We start from the raw sequence: 21,176 nt of genomic DNA on the forward strand, positions 1-21,176 counted from the left end.
TATTAACTCTCAGTTTCTATGTTGGGTGGTCTTTCAATGCTAGCTGCCTTGGTTGCCCATAACGTTCATCAAGGGCTTTGATGGCTTGAGTGTATGGGTTAGGAGCATAGAAAAAGGCAAGAGCTAATTGTTTACCTTGGTCTACTTTCAGATGATCGAGAAGGACATGATATTTAAAGTGCTCTGTCTCATAAGGGTCAAGAAGGTTAGTAAGGGCCATTCGTAACAGCCTATACTGGATTTCATCTTCTCTGGTAAGGTCTGGGAAAGAAGGACCCTCAAGCTTGCATACATGTGTTCTAGTGCTAACAGGGTGACTAGAACTAGCAGGAATGAGTCCCGAAGGTTTCCGTGCATGCAGACCATCAGCTGTAGCTGGTTGCTGCTTTACAGGGGGGCGCTGCCTTGGTTCTTGAATGCAAATGAGAGGTTTAGCGGGGTCTTCATCTAGAGGAACAGCAAGTTGAACAAAGGAAATCTGGTGGGGAACCTTCAGTGGTGTGGCCAGGAAATTAAAAGGAGTCTCATCTGGTGTAGGAAAAACTGGTCTAGGCAAACCACTTGAAGGAACTGCAGCATCTAATATTGATGAATTTGGTGAAGGAGGGCTAGCAGCAGGAACTGCACCAGAGGGACGGCTAACCTGTGGGGGCTGAGAGGGTGATTGACATGTTGCTCGATCAATCACTGGGAACTGTTCATGTTGCTGGTGTGTTTGAGGAATGGCTTGTAAACTGCATACAGAGGATTTGCTTTATCAGATGAGACAGTGTGAATTGAAGATCTGGGGGAACTGCGAGAATGGGGAGGAGATAACTGAATCATGAATTGCCTAATCTCCCTCATCGTCATCAGGAGTTCCCTCACAACCTCATCTTGATTGGTGGGTAAAGGAGCAGGGCGTGTCTCTGGTTGGCTTTCTGACTCTCCATCAGGATCCTGCAGCCTATGTGTGTCTGTGTCACTGTGCTGGCATTCTGTTGGACTCTCTGTATCACATCTAGCACTTCTACTTCTAGCTCCAGGGTACTGAACGTCATACTGCTGCAGGTAAGCAGGAGGTCGCCTTTCACGACCGAAATGTCTCAAATCTACTGTTGATGGATGTGAATCCATGACGATAACACTGTTCCAGCTTGAAGGACCATGTTTTGGAGGAAGGTTCAGAGGAGGTTGGAGATTGTTACCATCATGGCTCATCCGGTCAGGATGAGAATGAACAATCAGTCATCACTTGTAGGCTTGTTTTATTGAATAATGAGTAAAGGAAAGACACACATGGACTGCTGTCTCTGAAAGGAAATAAAGTACGACTTAAGTAACTCAAAATAATACATGAACTCAAGAGACTCAAACAGAAACTCACCTCAGCTGCCGCCCCATGTGGGAGTGAAGAAAGAGTGAGCTGTAGGTGAGTGCAGTCCTTATATAACGGGTGAGAGGTGAGTGCAATTAAGGGCAAGCACCACACCCAATCAAAGGTGAAGAAAAGAAACAAGGTGCATCTGGTGAAGTGAATGTGCTGAAAGGTGAGCCTTTACAACAATACATATTCAGTAATGCACATTCACTATTATATTTGTAAATATATTTATTGTTATAATCCTCAGATTTACCCATTCTTATACTTTGTTTGTTCTTACGTTATTAAGTTGTATTTTGCATAATTGTAGTTTGCTTGTGAAGCTTGTGCACAAGAATTTCACTGGCATGTGCTGTACCAGTTTACCTGCACATGTGATGTGACAATAAAAGTGATTTGATTTAAATAGAACCTCAAGCATCAGGCAGCAGTATTTAAAAAACGTGACACAAACTTCACACTGACGCTGATCCTGAGCTCCAACAATGTAAAACAAGCTGGTCCTGTTTCAGCTCCTGACTGACCTCATTTCTAACTGTCACTTCTCTCTTTTCAGTCTCTAACTCCCTCATCTTTGTTTTTATGAGCTCAACCTGGTTCATCTGTCTGTCTCACCAACAGAGAGAGAGAAAAAGTAGTAGTAGTTAGTGGTTGCTGATCTTTGTGCTGAATTTCTATAAATTCAAAGCAGCAAGTGTGTTTATTAGTTGTGTACAAACTGTGAATATTAAAAGTCTGATTGTGCTGATTATATATATCAGCTTTAAAGTTAATGATGTTCCTTTGGTGTCCTCTAGTGTCTGTTGCTGCTTTGTGCTGCCTGGTGTCAGATTGCTGCTCCTGAATGCTCTAACAGTTTTGTTTTATGTCCTTACAAACACATAAGGCTCAGGTGGTAGAGCAGGTCAGCTGCTGATTGGATGGTTAGTGGTTTGATCCCTGGCTCCCCCCGAATACAACAGATACAAGATAATAACCCCAGTTTGCTCTCCGATGCATCCGTGTGAATGTTAACTAAACAGCACTACAGCAGAAGAAAGTGCTTGTATGATTTGGTGAACGAGGCATGTTGTAGACAGTGTTTTGAGCACTTCTGGAGAGTAGAAAAGCGCTGTATAAGAATCAGTCCATTTACCATAAGGCCAGCCGAAGAAATACAACTGTTAGTCACAAAACACTGAGCCATCAGTAAATCCAGCAGATTTTTAACATCCAAAGAAGGATTTCTGCTGCTGGAGACGTTAATCTGGCCCTAAATGTTCTTTTTCTAAAAATATTTCACAGACTGTTCTCGTTTATTTGACCTCCATAGAAAATGGGGTTAGGACATGTGGTGGCAGTGTAAGATGTGCATTTTGTAGTCCATTTTCTGCATATTGTAGTTTCAACACTGCAGACATCCATCATCATATTTAACAGAGACGAGCGTAAGGTTGGTCCAGTTCTCAGCACACAGCTCTTCTGTTTCCTAAGTCCTCATCTACTCTCCTACTCACTTTTCCTTGACCTCCATGAAAACGTCATCGAGGTCAAATAAAATATACATAAAATTGACAGTATTTTATATATAAATGTAACTGTTCACTGGTTGGGGTTACAGTTAGAGTGTGGAGGCAGGACGTCACAGTACAAGCATACTCCCAACCTATTAAGATTATAAGATTGTGTTTACATAATTATACATAATATATCTTTTATTTGTTATGTTTACAAACAAGGAGAAGTCACAAACAAGCAGAGACCACAGCCCGGTGCATGTAAGTTTAAACAAGGAAGGTTTATTTAGCAAATAAACATTATTTTTTCACATGTTCAAAGCACCACAGCGGAAGCACAGACTCGTCTCATAGAGTGGGCCATCATAACAAAGCACTTCATTTTTACTTGTTGATTCAAGCTGCTCTTCATATTTTTGTCCACCAGATGTCACCAAAGAGTAATGAACCCTTTTTACAAGCTTCACCTGGCCTTCACTACCAGGCGGTATAAGTTAGACATGAACCATGATGTTGATGCTGTGAATACAATATTTAACTTCATCAAGCTGAAAAACAGCTGGTTGCACTTTTGATTCATACTAGATGAGAGGAGAAGTTTCCCCACATGTGGAGACAAGCTCGGAAAGATGTTTCCTCTCTTTGGATCTGCCATCATGTGTGAACAAACATTCTCTGTGACGACATTTAACAAATCCACTGATCCTCCCTCAGTGATGATCACCTGTTTGTTGTCGTTCATATTTGAACCAGCAAATGCACACAGTGAAACAAATATGTGAAAAAAGTTTCATGCATGTTTCTTCAGCACAGTGTTGTTTCCTGACTGACGGCTCCTTCTACCTCACATTCATACTGATGTTAAACTAGTTACAGCCAAAATGTTTAAAAAAAATGACAAAAGTGACTGAGATTGAACAAAAAGTCAACTTTTTATTCAATCTCATGTTTGATATTAGTTTGACACATTAGAGACAAACACCCATCGATCTCCTTGGCCAGCTCAGGATAAAAACACTGAAGTGCAACAGCTTCCTGCTAATCCTGAGCAACACTTTAGCTTTGCACCGACATTCCATCTGTAGCTAAATGTCTTTTATCAAAGCACAGCTGCTGCAAAATAAGAATCATTCTGGAATTTGACTAGAACAGTAAAACATCTTCTCACTTTATTAACATTTAGTGACGCATATACATGCGTGCGCGCGCACACACACACACACACACACACACACACACAGTCGCAAAAGTTTTTTATTCAGGCTTGTGCACTCTTAAGCTTTCTGTTAAATGGCATAAATATAAAAAAGTACATCAACAGTTGACAGCAAAAATATAATTTGAAAAAAAAATCAACTGAACCAAAAACAACATATGATATTAGAGTTTAAGCGCAAGTAAAAATATTCTAAAAATGAAATCATAATTTTTCTATCTGCTAAATATTAATTTACAGTAAAACATGAGTGCACATGTTTAACTAGACTGAGTTAAATATGAGCTGAAATGTTTCTTCATCATTTGCATGACAGCTTTCAACTGAATATGAAACATAAGAGAAACGTGAAACTTTAATAAATCCTGAATTTAGAGTTAATGTTTTGCTTTGGGCCATTTTTAAATTTGCTTGTCTCGTTATTTTTCTTTTTACTGATCCAGATAATAAACTGTAACGTCTTCAAAGGGGACAATTTTTTGGAGTTCCAATTATTTTAATCTGTTATGATCAAAACAAACCATCACTGTCCTAATGAAAAACATGAACCTCAGAGAAACTTTGTTCAGTGAATTATTTATAAAGCTGCACACTGAAAATGGGAAAGGATTCAGGAGGAGCCATGAAACTGCAGCAGGAGAGGAAACACTGAGATCAGTAAATGATCAAATTAAAGTTGAAATGATGGAAATGTGACTGTTTTAAAATGGTATTTTTTCTATTTTTTTTTCAACGACAAAAAACAAAAACAGGTTTCAAATATGACCAATTCACACTTTTTAAGATCGTTCGGAGGTGAGATTTATGGAGCGGCCATTTTCTCTTCTTTGTGAACCTGCGGGAACAAAGTCAAAATATTCAAGAAACACACAACTACACTGGTCACACACTGAGTGAATAGAAACAAAGTCTTTATCTTCTTTGAAATAAATCAAAGGTTAAGATCTAACATGAGGGAGTTGTAAAGAATGTTTGATGTTCCTGCCAACAAATGATGAATGTTGATATAGTACATCAGTAAAACTCACCTTTCTTCAAAAAGCAAGCTTTAACTCACACTTTAACAACAGCAACAAGAACACTGATGACTATGGCAGCCCATACAGGAGACCCTGAAACAGAAGAGAAACCATTGGTGTAACTCAGACTGTGACTGCATGTCAGGAACAAACAGCAGGTTTAACCAGCGAGCTCAGTGATGTCAGCATGGATCTAACTTCCTGTTTCCTCCTGCTCGTCTCCACAGCTAACAGGCTGGTTCTGTTTCTGCTCTGAGCTGTGAGGATGATGATGTTGGAGCATCCTCCTCTATGAAGGATGTTTGAATCTCTGGGCTGCGGCTCAGAGACTCCTGCTTTCCTCCTGCTGAGCCTCCTTTCCTTAGCATTACTTCTAAAAACACATTTTTATAGACATGCTTCAATATGATCTCTTTTTATCATCCTGTAGAAAATCCAGAATAAATAAAGGCTGAAAACACGCTGTGTGTAAAATGAACCACTGAATTAAAGATTTAATTTAAGCTGTTGGGATTAAACCTGTTTTTAGACACTAACACTTCACACAAATCTGAATTCTTTTGCGATCAGCTTTATTTTGAAAAACTGTTAGCTCTCCTGATGAACACACTGGCACTGAGCACTAACTCTCAAACTAAACTATATGAGAGTGCAGTGAAGCGACCCTTCCTGAATACATGTTTGACATATTTACCAAAAGCTGAGAGTTATTCTTCAACAAAGACACAGCTGTGATCATCTTCATCAGCAGGTTAACAAAACTAAAGGACAATTTAAGCAGTTTGTTTTCTGTGTTCTGGTTTCAGATGAAGATGATTTATTTCCTAAATTAGAAATCTGAACTTGTAGAGTTTATTTGCTGCTTTCATTTCCATTTTCTCTTTAAAACCTTAAACCTCTGACTTTATCTTGATTCTGTTTGTGTGGAAGCTTCATCTGCACAAACATATTTGTGACCTCACTGAAACCAACAGAGGAAATAATTAAAGGTTTATTACAGGTTTATATTATCCTGCAGTCAAAAATCTACAGAGTGTGTTCAAGATAATAAATTATTAAACACTAGGACACCCTCTGACCTTTTAAGTAATAAGCGATCATGAAATAACATAATTTCCTTGGAGATTATTAAAGTGTTCTGATTCTGAAAACAAAGTTGTATCTCCCTCATATTAGAGTGTGTAACTGCTCTTATCCCCTGAGACTGAAAAGTGTTTCTTTTGTCTGATCAGCTGTTTTACAGCTAAAACCTTCAGTGAGATTTTGGTACATTTGGCTCAACAGTTATTTTTTCACTTTCAGGTTTAATGTCCCTGCACGCTGCCTCCACCCTCGTCCTCTAACTGCATCAGTAACACTGAGTAACACTGAGTAACACACTATGCCATCACAGTGCTTGACCTCCTGATGTCTTTCAAATCAGGGAAGATAAAATAAACATTACAACTGAAATAAAAAATAAAAAAAAGCTTTATAGAACAGAGTTAAGCACTGCTTACAGAGAGCTCACAGGTTAGCTGCATTAAATAAATAAATGTTAAACTGAAATTAAAATTTTATTGTTAAATAACTGGGCTGCAAAAATAATGTTATAAAGTACATGTTTGCAGGACGCTAGTACTGCAGCACCATAAAGTTTGATCTTTTACTCATTTGAATTTGATTAAATTTGTTGTGTTCAGCTTTTTCTGACACTTGGATTTTGCAGGATAATCTAAACCTGTTTGAAGTCAGTAAATGCTGATGTGTCACACAGCACTGAACTATAATAACTGGTGTTCCTAATATTTTGACCCACAAACAGAAGTGTCTGAAATCTATTAAAAATCTTTTGAGCTGGATGAATGATGGAATTTGGAGCAAATCAATTTTTTAATAATATAAATGACCCCCAGTTACACTGTGCTGTAAAGGTTACTAACAACACATTAAAATCCAAATGCACTAAATCACAGCAGGAAAATATGAGTAAACCAAAGGCTTTGGGACAGATTTACTCAACTAGACAAATTATTGTGATGATGCAATTGCAGAATGAGCTTCTAACAGTGTGCTACTCATATATAAATAAGTCAAATTTTATTTGTGACACACAGTACAACATGCAGCGACATGCTTGTGTCCGAACTGCAAACAGGCTGCAGACGTGGCCGCCAATCAGTTTACTTCAGTAATAACCGTCATTCTGTCATGAGCAGCAGAGCTCAGAATTTATCCAGTGAAGAGCTGCAATATTACAAAATATTCCACCTGAAATCTTCACACCTGACCTGTATGATGTTGGATGAACACCAAACACGATTTAGTTACTGTGTCACATCGGTAAATGTGTGATTGCTCCGATAAACAGAGAATACAGAAACAGCAGTTCTGTTTTACTGTCGCCTTCCATTACCATGACTGGCCTGTGTTACTTTTATGTGAGATTACTTTGGAAGCACTCGTTTGTCTAAGCCAACACTGCCACCTACTGGCAAAACTCAATATTGCCTTAGCGCCACATCAGGTGAGAGTAAATGAGCTTTTTCGCTCTGTACTGTGTCAAACTACTGCCACAACAAAAACAAAAAAGGATGATGTGGTGTGGGGGTCGACCACCTTAAAACTACTTTGACAAGAACTCTGAAACTTGTTTTTAATGCGTAAAATCCTCAGGGTGCCTCACATTCAGTCCTATTTACAACTGAATTTGACAGATATTTAAATTTTGGTTTGTTACAGAGTCAACAGAAAGAAGTTCGCTGTGTGCGCCCTGCTGAGAAAAAGACAAATCAGTTCTGCTCTGCTCAGTTTCATGAAAGGTCCTAAAGCAAAGTTTCAACACTGCTCTAACAGCACTGAGTCGGTTCTTATAAAATCTCCCTCTCTCCTTCAATATAAACATTCCTAGAATAAACTGTGATGAGCTTAAAAGTTCCATTTTACTCCTGAGATCTGAAAACATAAGGTTAACTTAGGTTTACGTATTGCATGTTTTTTTCAGAAGCTGAACATGATAAATCTTCTGCAACACTTTACAAGTGTTTTTTAAATAAATAACAGATACATATAATAAACTAAAATCTTAATTCTGACTCGGCAAAAGCTTCCAGTCTCACAGAAGAACATAAACAAACTGAAAAACTAAATTATTCTGTCAGTTCCAAATAAAGTTGCTACTATAAAGAAATCAGAGAAATGTTTATGGCCATGGAGTTGGTCATGTCTTGGTATCTTGTTGTGGTGTTACTGGTATTTGTGGGAGCATGTTTTCAACAGTTTACAGCACATGCTGCTCTGCTTTGTTATCAGACTTTGTTTAGACAACAGCCAGGTTTGATATCACTGTCTATTAATATTTGTTAACATTGTCTTTTATCACACTCAGATTAGTGTTTAATACTCCAAACATTAGGGCGCTAATGTCTGATCCTCATGTGCTTTTGGCATTAACCTAAACTGACATCACTCTAACTCTATTCCAACCATATGATTGGATCATTACTTTAGCCATCAGAATTATTGTCTGAAGGCTAAGGCTCTTCCTTTTCCATGTCAAAATTTTATACAGTCGTCTCTGTCCCCTCACCAATTACCAGATTGTCTATAAACTCTGATTTTTTTTCCAGGACTTCACGTTCTTCCTAACTGATCTCCTCACTGTGCTGCTTCCTAATGTTAATACTTTGTGTTTGTTTACCTTGCTGACTGTCCACCTGTGAATGACATCAAGCAAATGATGTAATGTATGAATCAACATTAGGATTCTGGACTTTACCTTGTGGTGCAGAGTCACTCTTCTCTGTGGAAACAAAAAGGTACAAAAGGTTCTTTTTATAACAGTGTAGCAGACAAAGATGCATAAATATCAAAGAACATAATCAATTTGAGAAAATTGAGGATAAAATTGTGTAAACGGTTGAAATAGTGACCAAAATATACATTCAACAATAAATACACAAGGAAATGATGTTGGAGGCTCATAAAAAATATAATAAAACAAGAAACTATGACAACCATGACAAGTAAATTTTGTGGAATTAACAACAAACTGCATGCTGAAAATATTAGTAAATCACATTTGCATTATTTATTTAAATATTATTCTTTTTACTCCTGCAAATACATATGTGAGAAGGCCAGCCACAAAAATCACACCAGCTTTTTCTAAATCCTTTACAGGATATTTGTATGAAGTTCATGAGATTATTGTGTGTGTGTCATTCCAGTCTTTCAGAGACGTCTCTCTGTCATGTCCCTTCATACTGCCTCACTCCTGCTCTTATAGCTGCATCAGTTGTCAAGCAAGGTGGGACTGAAAGAGATTGAAGTCCCCCTCTGGTAGGATCTCCCCTCTCAAATTGGTCCTGGGTAAGGGACGAGACAGTGAACTTTCAAAAGACCCCTATGAGTGAAAAATCTAGGGAAAACCCTGCCCAGGATAGCATTTCTGGGCCCCGGCCCAGAGAAGGGACCGCGAGCACATGGTGGCCTTAGCCTATATCCCTTGTTCAGCCAATGACTGTAGAAAAAATGGACGACGTGAGAGCACTTCCTCCCATTGTGCAAAAATGAAGCTAAAATACCCCGCTTGTGGAGGCTGCCATCTTGCATTTTTGGAGCCAGAGTCTGTGCAGTAGTGACTTGAGGTGGAGCAACTGTGTCACACTCTCACCCACACATCTGCTGGACGTGACTGCAAACACGCCCTCCTACACTTTTTAAGTAGCCCAGCTGCTGCAGTTTATCTGCTGATGGCTTTACTGCGACTGACGACTCATTTAATTAAGGTAAATACAAACATGTCACTGTTATGAAAAAGACACAGCTTAGCATTTTATAGTTCTAAAATCACTCTGTTGTTAATTCGTTTGCTAGATTAGCCGCTAGCATACGCACTGTGTTGGAGGCTTGTTGCTAGCGATGCTACACACCTGTTACTCTAATAGTCTGTATTATTGAATGATTCAGCACTCCTGAGTTTTCTTTATCCATCTTTAGACAGAGACGAGATCAGCTGGTCATTCCACAGAGGCCCAGAGTTACTGTTAATATCAAAAATATAATGCTGTCCTTTGACATTTTAACATAAGACTGTGAGTGTCATGGATCTAAAACTGTTTAAATCTTCAGAGCCCTCTACAGCCTGGTAACATGGAAACTTTAAAAACAGCAGCAGAAGATTTCAGTAAGAAAATCTCCCGGAGCCACCATTCCCCCGAATTTCTCCTGATTTTCCACCCGGACAACAAAATTGAAAAACCATATCCCAGATTGGCCCGGCCAATTCCAGTTTCCAACAATGGCTACTTCTACTGCAGCTACTTATTTTTAATATTACTCTTACTGGGTCGCAAAATAAACTTTTAACATATTTTCAGGTGAGAATGTAGCTGTGTAAACTTCAAATATCTGAGCCGGTGAGAATAGCAAACTCCCGGCTCATTGTTTTCAAACTCTGACCCCTCTGTCTCTGTCCTTTACGCTGCTGTTTTCACTCAGTCTGATCTTGTGACACTCTCCACTTTAGAGGATGTGGTTCACCATATTAAGCCCACAGGTTCCCCTCGGGATCCTTTCCCTCCACAATTCTTTAAAGAAATTTTTCTTAGCATACGACAGTATGTCCTTGACATTATTAACAGCAGTCTGTCTTTTGGTGTGGTTCCTGCAAATTTCAAACATGCAGTAGTGCACCCACTGCTTAAGAAACCTGGCCTTGATCACACAGTTTTAGCCAACTATAGGTCTATTTCCACGCTGCCTTTACGCTCCAAGGTTTTAGAGAAAATTGTTTTTAGTCAACTGAAAGATTTTCTAGATGATAATGGTATCTTTGAGGTTTTTCAATCAGGTTTTAAAACCCTTAATAGAACAGAATCTGCATTATTAAGGGTTTTTAATGACATCCTTCTGGCATGTGATTCTGGTAACCATGTTGTTCTTGTCTTGCTTGACCTAACTGCTGCCTTTGACACAGTAGACCACAATATTCTAATTTAATCTCGATTAAATGATGTAGTGGGTATTGGTGGCACTGCACTTAATTGGTTTAGGTCTTATTTGTCAGATAGAACCTTATCTGTCAGCCTTCTCGGTTCCGAATCATCTTCTCCTCTGTCATGCGGCGTCCCACAGGGCTCAATTTTAGGGCCACTGCTCTTCTTACTGTATATGCTCCCCTTAGGCGCAATCTTTGAGAAGTATAACATTGCACATCATTGTTATGCCGACGACATACAGATGTATTTCGAACTAACTGATGATCCCGCTATGTCTTTGTACGGCTTTCGCGAGTGCATGCATGAGGTCAAAAATTGGCTGGCAGGTTACTCTCTTATTCTAAACGACAGGAAAACTGAAATTATCGTGTTTGACAGCAGAGTCCCCCGTGACCAACTCCGTGATGCCCTTGGTTCCTTTAACAGTTTCCTCACCGACACGGTTAGTGACCTGGGTGTATTTTTGGATAGCTCTTTTAAGTTCGAGAAACAAGTGTCTTCTGTAAAGCACTTTGGTATGCCTAGGCTTTTAATGTGCTCTATAAATAAAGGTTGTTGTTGTTGTTGTTGTTAAATCTTGCTTCCATCAACTGCGTCTTATTAGCAAGGCCAGACATTATGTTCCGCTTTGGGACCTTGGAAAGCTTAACCACGCCTTTGTGACATCTAGGTTAGATTATTGCAACTCACTTTACTTCGGTCTTAACTCTCCTCTTCTCCGTAGAATGCAAATTGTTCAGAATGCGGCTGCTCGTCTCCTTACTGGTAGTGGGCGCCGTGTCTCTATTACCCCTGTCCTTGCTGATCTGCATTGGCTTCCCGTCAAGTATCGTATTCAATTCAAAATCCTGCTGCTTACCTTCCGAATTATGAACAATATAGCGCCAAGCTACCTCATTGAGCTACTTAGATTATACACCCCTACTAGAGCACTAAGATCATCTTCCCAGTCACTCTTGGTACTGCCGAGATCCCGGCTGAAGACTAGAGGTGACCGCACGTTTGCCTTGGCTGCACTCGATTTATGGAATAACCTCCCCATCACTATACGCGAGTCTGATTCCATCCATTCCTTCAAATCGCGGTTAAAACCCACTTATTTAGCCTCACCTTTTCTTCCAGTTAACGCTTGCTTGTTAGTTAGCTTAATGGTTATTCTTATCTTCGGCTTATTCTTAATTACTTTTAAACATTTTTAATTTTTTGACTGTTTTATCCTTTACACTTCGTTTTCTTTTATGCTTTTATATGCAATTCTTTTGCTTTGTGTTTTAATGCCATTCAACCTGCTAGCATGTTTTGGCACCTTGCCATAGCCCTCATCCTTCCCTCTTACTTCACCCTACTCTCTTACATGTTAAGGACTTTGGTACACCACTGGTTTTTAAATGTGCTATATAAATAAAGTTTGTTGTTGTTGTTGGGTTCCATCCTTAGAAGGCATGGGATCTCATTTCATTGTTATGCCGATGACTTCCAAATTGATTTACCACTAAAGTAGAAGGATGGCATCTCCATAAAACCTCTCTTGACATGTCTAGATGACATTAAAGCTTGGTTGGCTCTAAACTTTTTAAATTTTAACGAAAAAAAAACAGAAGTGTTGGTGTTTGGACCTAGTGGTCCCTGTGAGTCCTCCTCTGTTGATTTAGGATCCCTGGAAGTCTATTTTAAACCTGTTGTTACTGACCTTGGTTTTAAGTTGGACAGTGATTTTAAATTGGACAACCAAATCAGAGCAGTGGTGAAGTCCAGTTCTTATCATTTAAGGTGACTGGCAAGAGTAAAATCTTTTCTTTCGAGGCAGCACCTTGAAACAGTGATCCATGCTTTTATTTCTTCCCGCCTGGACTGTAACTCACTTTATGTGGGGGTCAGTCAGTCATTGCTCTCACGTCTGCAGCTGGTTCAAAATGCGACTGCATGACTCCTAACAGGAACTTGAAAAAGATGATGAAACCCCCACGGTCTTTCGCTACTCAGGTTAAACATGATATATAAGTCACTTAAATAACTTAAACATGTTATCGTTTGGCCTTTTTCAGTGTTTTATTTGTTCGTGAGTAAATCGGTTTGGCTGAGATTAAAGTTATTAGATTAGATTAGATTAAATAAAACTTTATTAATCCCTCAGGAGGATTTCTCTAGGATTTTCACACAGCTGAATAAATGTCAAAAGGAAGCTGATTAAACAGAAGTGTGAGATGGTCGAAAATTTACGCCAGCGTCCTGTTATATTTTACATAGCAAGGAGCAGACGGCAGAGTTTCACTCCACCGAGGGAGTTTGTGATGTATTTCACAGTCGCTCACTTCCAGTCTATGCGTCCACCTGAGGACCCGGCCCAATTAGATTGCGAACACCCCCGGCCTATTTACGGCCGGACAATAAAAACGGTGACATTTAACTTATTTTATCCAATAAATAAACATTGTAAAATTCAAGTTTTTTGTATAGGTATGTATATGTATACCACTCTTCCACCCCACCACCCCAAACAGCCCCTTTGAATATCTCCCTAATTCTGAGGTCTCGAGGTTGACATCATTTTCAAACCCCCCGCGGCTACTCAGGTTAAACATGATATATAAGTATCTTAGATAATTTAAATATGTTATTATTTGGCTTCTTTCTGTTTTATTTGTTCCTAAGTAAATTGGTTTGGCTGAGATTATAGATTATAGTTTTCACACAGCTGAATAAACATCAAACGGAAAACTGATTAATCAGAAGTGTGAGATGATCGAGAATTTACGCCAGTGTCCTGTTATATTTTAGATAGAAAGAAGCAGACGGCTGAATTTATTAAACTCCACTGAGACAGCAATGACACAAAACTGAAGGCTAGCCCCTCTAATTACACAGCCGCTCACTTCCGGCCTTCAGAGGACCTGGCCTACGTAGACCGCGAAGGCCGGGTCCTCAGCAAGTTGCAGCGTATGAATTTGGACACCCCTAAAATCTCTATCGTTGGCGAAATTCATATTGTTTCAACCGTATACCGTTTATACCGCCCACCCCTAGTTCCTATGCAAAATGACTAGGCAGAAGCTACAGTCTTACTGACCCAAACCTCTTCTTAATTCGTACACACAGGAGTTTTCTTTTAGTTTATACATTTTAGCACAAAGCCAACAGCAAATCTGGAAACTAGCTCAAAGACAACTTCAGACAAAAAGTATTTTGGCCACAGAGAGACAGGTAGAGTTGGAAATGGGGGATACAATACTACAAGCCTGCAAGTTGATGTACACTCAGCTGTAACATTACTCTGAGCTCTTGTTAGCTTTATGTTAGCATACTGCCTTTGCAGATGCTTGCAGAGAGTTGCTGTCGGATGTTATTAGCAGTTGTTTGTGGTCTGGGCGCAATGTGCACTTTATGATCACGTTCTTCACCTTCATGCAATAAAAGTTAATATTGCTCCCCTGCAATAAAGTCAGTAGATTGCAACAAGGGAAAAATGCGTATTTCCTTTTCCTATCTGCCCATAAGGCAGGTAATAGAAGAACATATCTGACACAATTAAAAACAGAATTGTTAACTTTAATATGATCACTGACATTAGCATCTAGATGCATAACACATTCCTGTCCAACACTGTTATATATATATTAGTGCTGTCAGCATTAATCTCGTTAATACGACATTAACACCATAACTGCATTAACACGGCAAATCCCCATTATCGAGTTAACACAGATTGCCAGATTGCACCGTGCGAGGGATGCACAGCGTCAACCCATTAGCGTGGTTAGCTTGTTAACGCGTTAATGCTGCGTTAACATTGTTTTAATTAGATTAACGCTGACAGCACTAATATATATACATACTGCCTGACCCACAGGAAAAAAAAACACAAGTCACCATCTGGATTTAACGGCGCAGGAGTGGCAAATTTCCTCTATTAAATTGTAGGTCCAGCTTCAGCAGCGTTTTGTGCTTAAAACACAAAGTCAGCTGACAACCTAAATATACTGAATGTCCTGACATATACATATTAAGGGGAAAAGCATAGACATATTCCAAGGTGACGCTGCTAGGATTCAATGGACTCAAATTATGAAAAAGTGACTCCCTGAACAGGGAGCTCAAGGGATCATATTCACATTGGCCTCTACAGAGTCGAGACGTCAACCCCACTCTGAATCTTTCTGATGGAGAAGACTTTACACAGCAGTACGATTCTCCCATCATCAAAACTCTCAAAATTATTGAAACTCTGCATGAAAATAAATATGGCGAAAAAGGGCCATCATCAAAGCTAGCTGTGGTCCGACATGTTTGAGTGTGTGACTTTTTTTTTTTGGGCTGTGCAGTGTACATGCCACTGTATGCCATAACATTTGCACTCCACATATTTGTTTCATTTATTTATGTATTGATCAAAAGGTCATTCATTAATCTCTTAAAACGCCTCCTGAGATCAACTTTCAGATCCAGGATTGACTCATCCTGGTTATATTCATCAGGTTTTCTGTTCTTTAAAGCCTCACAAGATTTAAATTAACCAAGATGGATTTAATCACCTGATATGAATTTATGCTTTTCTGATCCCAGTGTAGAGGAAACACAGCAATACTGAAGACTGCGATCAGCAACTCCTACAACACTGTTTAACCCTTACAAGTTAATCTGTACACCGGACAGGGCTGAGAGCACTGGATAACAGATGGCTGGTCAGTCAGTGCATCTCTAGTAGCAACTTTTGTTTGCTTGCTTCAACAATAAGATTCTTACTATCCAAAGACAGCAACAGAACACCAAGGAACAAATAGGCCACAGAATAACATCGGTGGTGTTTTCTGTTTTTTCAAAGAAAATGGGAGTTGAAAAAAAAAATATTAGTCAGCTGTTTAGAGGAAAATCCACATTTCTCTCTTAACCTCCTAAGACCCGAACTCTTTCATGGCATGCATTTTTAAAAGCTCTTTGCTATTTTGGGATCTGATTAATGTAAAAACAAAGAATTACCAGAATTTTTTTTTTACCTGATTTTTGTTTCTGAGAGGAACGAGATCCACATATGAGGATATTCGCTTTAAATTTTGATAGAACAGTGGCAGTATAATGTCCTCGTGAGTGGAAATCAGGTCCTTGTAGAGCAAAAGTTTGTATTTTGGTCTAGACATCCCAAAATGTGATGTCCACTTATGTGGACACCATGTCCTCGGAGGTTCAAGTAGGTGCTAATAAATGACATTTCAGCTACTTTCAAACTCAAGAACCCTGCAGCCAAATGTAAAATCTGGAACCTTTCTGCAGCCCTTACAAGTCACATTAGACTAAGTTACAGTCTCTCTGTCTATATGTTGATGATTTTCTTGTTGAAAGCAGATTCTTTAATTTCTTGATGCGTGCTCAATCATACAAGTAAGTAAATCCCCCAAAGCTGATTCTGTTCACCTGGACGTAGCGTTTTCAGTGGGAGAAACGTTTCATCGCTCATCCAAGTGACTTCTTGAGTCTCAGCTGACTGCAGGTTTCCCCAGTCTTATAAGCAGTACATTATACAACAGTACAACAGGCTGGGAGGTCAGTTCCTTGATCAGATTCTTTAATTGGTGAAGTCAACACTTTGGGAATCATTAACATGTGTGAATTACTCCCTCCTGACTGAAGTGTTATACCTGTATAAAAGTAATAAGTCAAGGCGCACTAACAGATCTCAAAATATTCGGTTCACTTGAAATGGTCTTAACATCGATGCACTGTTTAATGTCAGTTCCTCGAACAGCAACGCTGCAGTCCTGGTTGGTGTTGTCAAAGTCTTATTTTATCATGTTTGCACTGAATGAACCTGACCTGGAGTAGGTTTGAGTTTACTGCTATGCTGCTGTGACTGCAAACATCAAAAGCTGCTTCAAAGACCTGGAAGATCCCAGCATCACACAGAGAATAGGAACCGCTCTCCCTCTCACGCCCAGTGAGGATGGGCCTGGGCCCCCTGGCCTTGGGGATTTACTTACCTGGACGATTGAGCTTGCATCAAGACACAATAAGATGTTGTTTATTATATAAATTATGGTCCTATTAGAATAAAAAAGGATGATAAAGCAGTGCGAGCCTACTTTGTGACTAAAAAGTCAGTTCAGTCGAGTCGTTTTAACGGATTATCCTTCACTCACCACATCTACAGGAAACAGCCCTTCAGCTCACTTACTCTCCGACCTCAGTAAACACTTGTTCATCTTTAATACACAGTATATGATTGGGAGTCCTGTTTCTTTCTTGGTTTTATTGTTTAATTTATTAACATCAATATAGAAAGACTGCTCAGACTTCTCTCTATTATATGTTATTTTAAATTTGCTGCTATGTTTGTATCATTAAGTCTTCTGTGGTTTGCAGCAACAATTAGGCACTTCGTATGTTGGAAAACTCCCATCTCTGGATTCAGGGACCACAACAGGACATAATGACACCTGTAAGAAGTCTTACATACAAACAAAATCATTTATGAGTTGAATTCAGGTTAAAGCTTTTTGCTTCAGTGTCAGTGAGTCTGACATTTTCCAGATATTTGAAGTTTTTATGAGTTCATTATTTAATCTTTTGTTTCCTTGAAGACGTCACTCTTTGCATTGAATCTGAGAATATTATTTACGTTTTTCAAAAGCAATAAGAATTGTTTAGTGATTAAAATGCCACTCACCATTCAAATGTACATTGATTTCCTTTTGTGCCTGATGGTTGATTTCCTTCTGTGTGGCGACACAGTGATAGCGGCCACTTTTTTCCACAGTAGCTTTGAGGGTGATGTAGAAGTGACCTCCTTGTTCAGAGACCTGTGGCTTCTCAGAAGGAATTTGATTGTTACTGTCCCGCCACTCCACTGTAGGTTTGTAGAGTCTACTTTGAACATCACACTGAAGCAGTGCCCCGCCATTTATTTGATTATGACTTGTGACATAAAGCTCTGCTGCTCCTGTGAACACATAACAGACAGATTATGTAAGAACAATCACAGCTAATTGGTTATTTTTTCCTGTTCAGCTACTCTAAGTGCAGATGTGGGTTATAATGTGTTTGATAAGAAAAAGTGGAGTACTGCGTTAACTTTTCTAACATCAAGCTCTGATGTTTGAGGACAAATGTAGTTTTTACTCTAAACAATATTTTTGACTCACATAAAGAAATTTTTACACAGAAAACGTTTGGACGTCCCAGAGTTTGTCTAAGAGTTATATAAAAATTTTTTTTTTTAAATTCAGGCATTTAATAATGTAATAACTGTGGACGTTACAAAAAATATCATCAACAAAAGCTCTCCAAAATAAAAATACATTTGAATCCACATTTCTCTACATACTTTAAATTTTTAATTACACTGAGAGGGATGTGATACAGTTTGAGCATAATCTCATCAGGTAGTTTCTACTGGACTGAACAGCTACGTCTAACGAACACAGTGCCCGGATCAATAACAGATTTTTGGTTACTGAACTAATAATTAATTAGATAATGTAGCAAAAACCCACACCAAATATTTACATATACATTTACAAATACAATTAAAACAGTTTTATTTCCCTGAACTGTTTATAAAAAAAATAATCAGTAAATGCTTTGCAGGGTTCCAACCAAAAGACAGTAAAGTCGTGATGGATCAATTTTTAACTGAGCCTCACCACAAACGGAACTCACCTGGGACGTTCCGGACCTTTAATACGGGCTCTGAAAGGAGAAAAAACACACATGTTAGAGGTGACTGTGGTCTCATCAATTTGGCAGACAGATAAAACTGATGAAAATAAACTTTGAAGTGTTATCCTGCTATATTAGACATGTTTTTTATAATCCCAAAAGAAAGCACAGTCACAGATTAAAAAAAATCCTTAAACAGTTAAACTGGAGGCTGGTTTATCCTGGTGGATGGGTGATAATCACACAGTGAGTCACACTTTGAACAGCTGTGTGTCTGAAATATAAGGAGAAATTAATATTTATTCAGTGTTTATAGTTTCATTTGCAGAGATTTTCTTTTCTTTCTGCCTTTTTTTTTTTGAAGACTCTTCAAATTTTAGATAACTTGACATACGCAGGACCAGCGTGCACATAGGAGGTTAAGTTCCAAAAGCACCTCATAGCTGCTATTTTTAACTTCTTTTTCAAGGAAAGGTGGGGAATTGACACGGAGTTAGGAAAAGAGAGAGGCGTGTGCTGACAGTGGGAACCACCTTACATTAATCTGTCCTTAATGATGTAGCACAATTTGTCCTAACTCTGATGTTTGGTCATATAAGCAAGAACAGCCTGTAAAAAAGGTACACGTTTCAGGAAGTCCAGGAAGACTTGAGAAACATGTTGAAATTGAACACAGGTGCTGAGAACCAATGTGGTTTTGTATTGTTTTATTTGATCAATATTTTTCAGTTACAGTTTGATCAGATTTAGTTGCTTATATTTATATTATATATTATATTTAGTTTTAGGAAATCTTTCAGTTTCACAAATGTGAAAAAACTGTTTAAATAAGTTATCAGTAGTTTTAGGATAATTAGGATAAAGCAAGAGATAATTCAAAACACCAAAATGGGGACGGTGAAACAGTCAGCTTGAGATACCATAACAGGACGTCATTAACCAGTTAGTGATGTCATGGTAGTTATGTCCAGCTTTTATATACAGTGTATGTTTGAGGTTTAGCCGGACTCTGTTCCAGGAAGCATGTTCAACAAAATCTGAGCTGATTATCTCAGTTTGCTGTACCAGGAACACATGTGAGCATCAGACTGGATCATAGCTTCTACATCCACAGGTCCACTGAGGTCTGTGTGATGTAAAGTTTCTCACAGAGTTGAGACGTCTCAGATATTTTATTTTGTTTAGGACGACTCTGTGAGCGCGTCAGATTTCTGATAAGTAGACAGGAGCAGGACCAGCATGCAGAAGGGACGGTCTCAGTTTGTCCACCAAATATTGCAAATATCACTACAGGTGTGCTGTAGGGGTGAGACCCAGATGTGCATGCTGACTGTTTCATCTGTAAATAATCAGCTGATAACAGCACTCACCAACAACAAGCTTAATCCTGAATGTTTTTCTTCTGCTTGGAAAGTCACAGGTGTAGTTTCCTCCGTCCCCCGGTTGAGCATTTTTTATTTTTATGGAGGCGTTGCCGTTCTTCAGATCATCTCGAAAATGTGAGACTCGATCTGAGAGGGCAGGACTATAACCCTCCCCAGTATCAAGTATATACACCTTCTTTTCAGTTCCTTCCTTCGTCCACTCAAACCGCACAAACTCAATGCTGGTGCCGAGGGAACAGGGTAAAATGGCATAATCACCTTCTTTCACAATCACAGGTCCCCCTGAAAGACAAAACATGAATTAAACAGTGAGTTCACTCTTCAGTTTAGTTCCTCTTCACATTTTTCTGTGGTCCACGCCCCACTGCACAGTTTGAATGACAGGTTTAAATGGAGGGCGAAGAAGCTGAAGAGTTTGATTATATTTCTAATATAAATTAGATAAATAGTATTTTGTGTTTTATAGTTATTTTGGCCTCTGGTATTGGTTTCTGATTTCATTATTTGTGCATTTAATCCTTGTTAGTTATTGATGACTTTCGGTTTATTACTTCCTCTTTGTATTTCCTTTCTCTGCACTCAGTCTTGTTTTGTCTCTTTTTTCCATGTTTGTCTTTCTGTGGACATTTCATATGTTTGAGTTCTTGTCTCTGTGTTAGTGATTTCCTGTTTTATTTTAGTGATCCTTGTTCAGTGTGTTTAGTGTTCAGTTTTACTTTCCTCAGTTTTATTTTCCCTGATGAGTTTCAGTTGTGTTGCCAGGTGTGTCTACTGTCTCTAATCACCTGCTGTGGGTTTACAGCTCCTGTCTATCCTCAGCCTTTTTCACATCAAAAACGCTGTGGGTAGTTTGTTTGTTGTAAGTTTCAGACCTGCCAATGAGTCTGGATTTGGGGTCCTAGCTCTTCCTGAAATACCACAAGGATCATTGTGAACTGTGAATCATGTTAAACTGTTCCAGTAGTGTCTAAGAATAAAATATGGATCTAGAAATGAGTATAATAGCTCACCTTTACTCTATTTATTACATTTATGTTTTCAGAAGTCAGTCAGTCTCTGGATTGGTCAT

General features: G+C 38.9%; 1 protein-coding gene across 3 annotated transcripts in view; it reads right to left on the reverse strand.

Moving 5' to 3' along the window:
• LOC309706834 (coxsackievirus and adenovirus receptor-like) overlaps positions 1 to 21,176 on the reverse strand; it is a 54,954-nt gene that overhangs the window by 19,981 nt on the left and 13,797 nt on the right. The window contains exons 2-7 of one of the 3 annotated variants that reach the window (XM_082533749.1): positions 20,093 to 20,389; positions 18,723 to 18,752; positions 17,731 to 18,003; positions 8,852 to 8,875; positions 5,104 to 5,187; positions 3,122 to 4,910 (exon numbers count right to left, since the gene is read on the reverse strand). In XM_082533749.1, coding sequence (XP_082389875.1) covers positions 5,129 to 5,187; positions 8,852 to 8,875; positions 17,731 to 18,003; positions 18,723 to 18,752; positions 20,093 to 20,389 — 683 coding nt within the window. In that variant the 3' untranslated portion in view covers positions 3,122 to 4,910; positions 5,104 to 5,128. Of the gene's footprint in view, positions 1 to 3,121; positions 4,911 to 5,103; positions 5,188 to 8,851; positions 8,876 to 17,730; positions 18,004 to 18,722; positions 18,753 to 20,092; positions 20,390 to 21,176 lie in introns of those variants that run through there. The other 2 variants (XM_082533747.1, XM_082533748.1) reach the window with 2 other exon arrangements.

The sequence above is a fragment of the Aulonocara stuartgranti genome, assembly GCF_965226115.1.
Source record: "Aulonocara stuartgranti genome assembly, chromosome: 5".
NCBI classification, from domain to species: Eukaryota; Metazoa; Chordata; class Actinopteri; order Cichliformes; family Cichlidae; genus Aulonocara; species Aulonocara stuartgranti.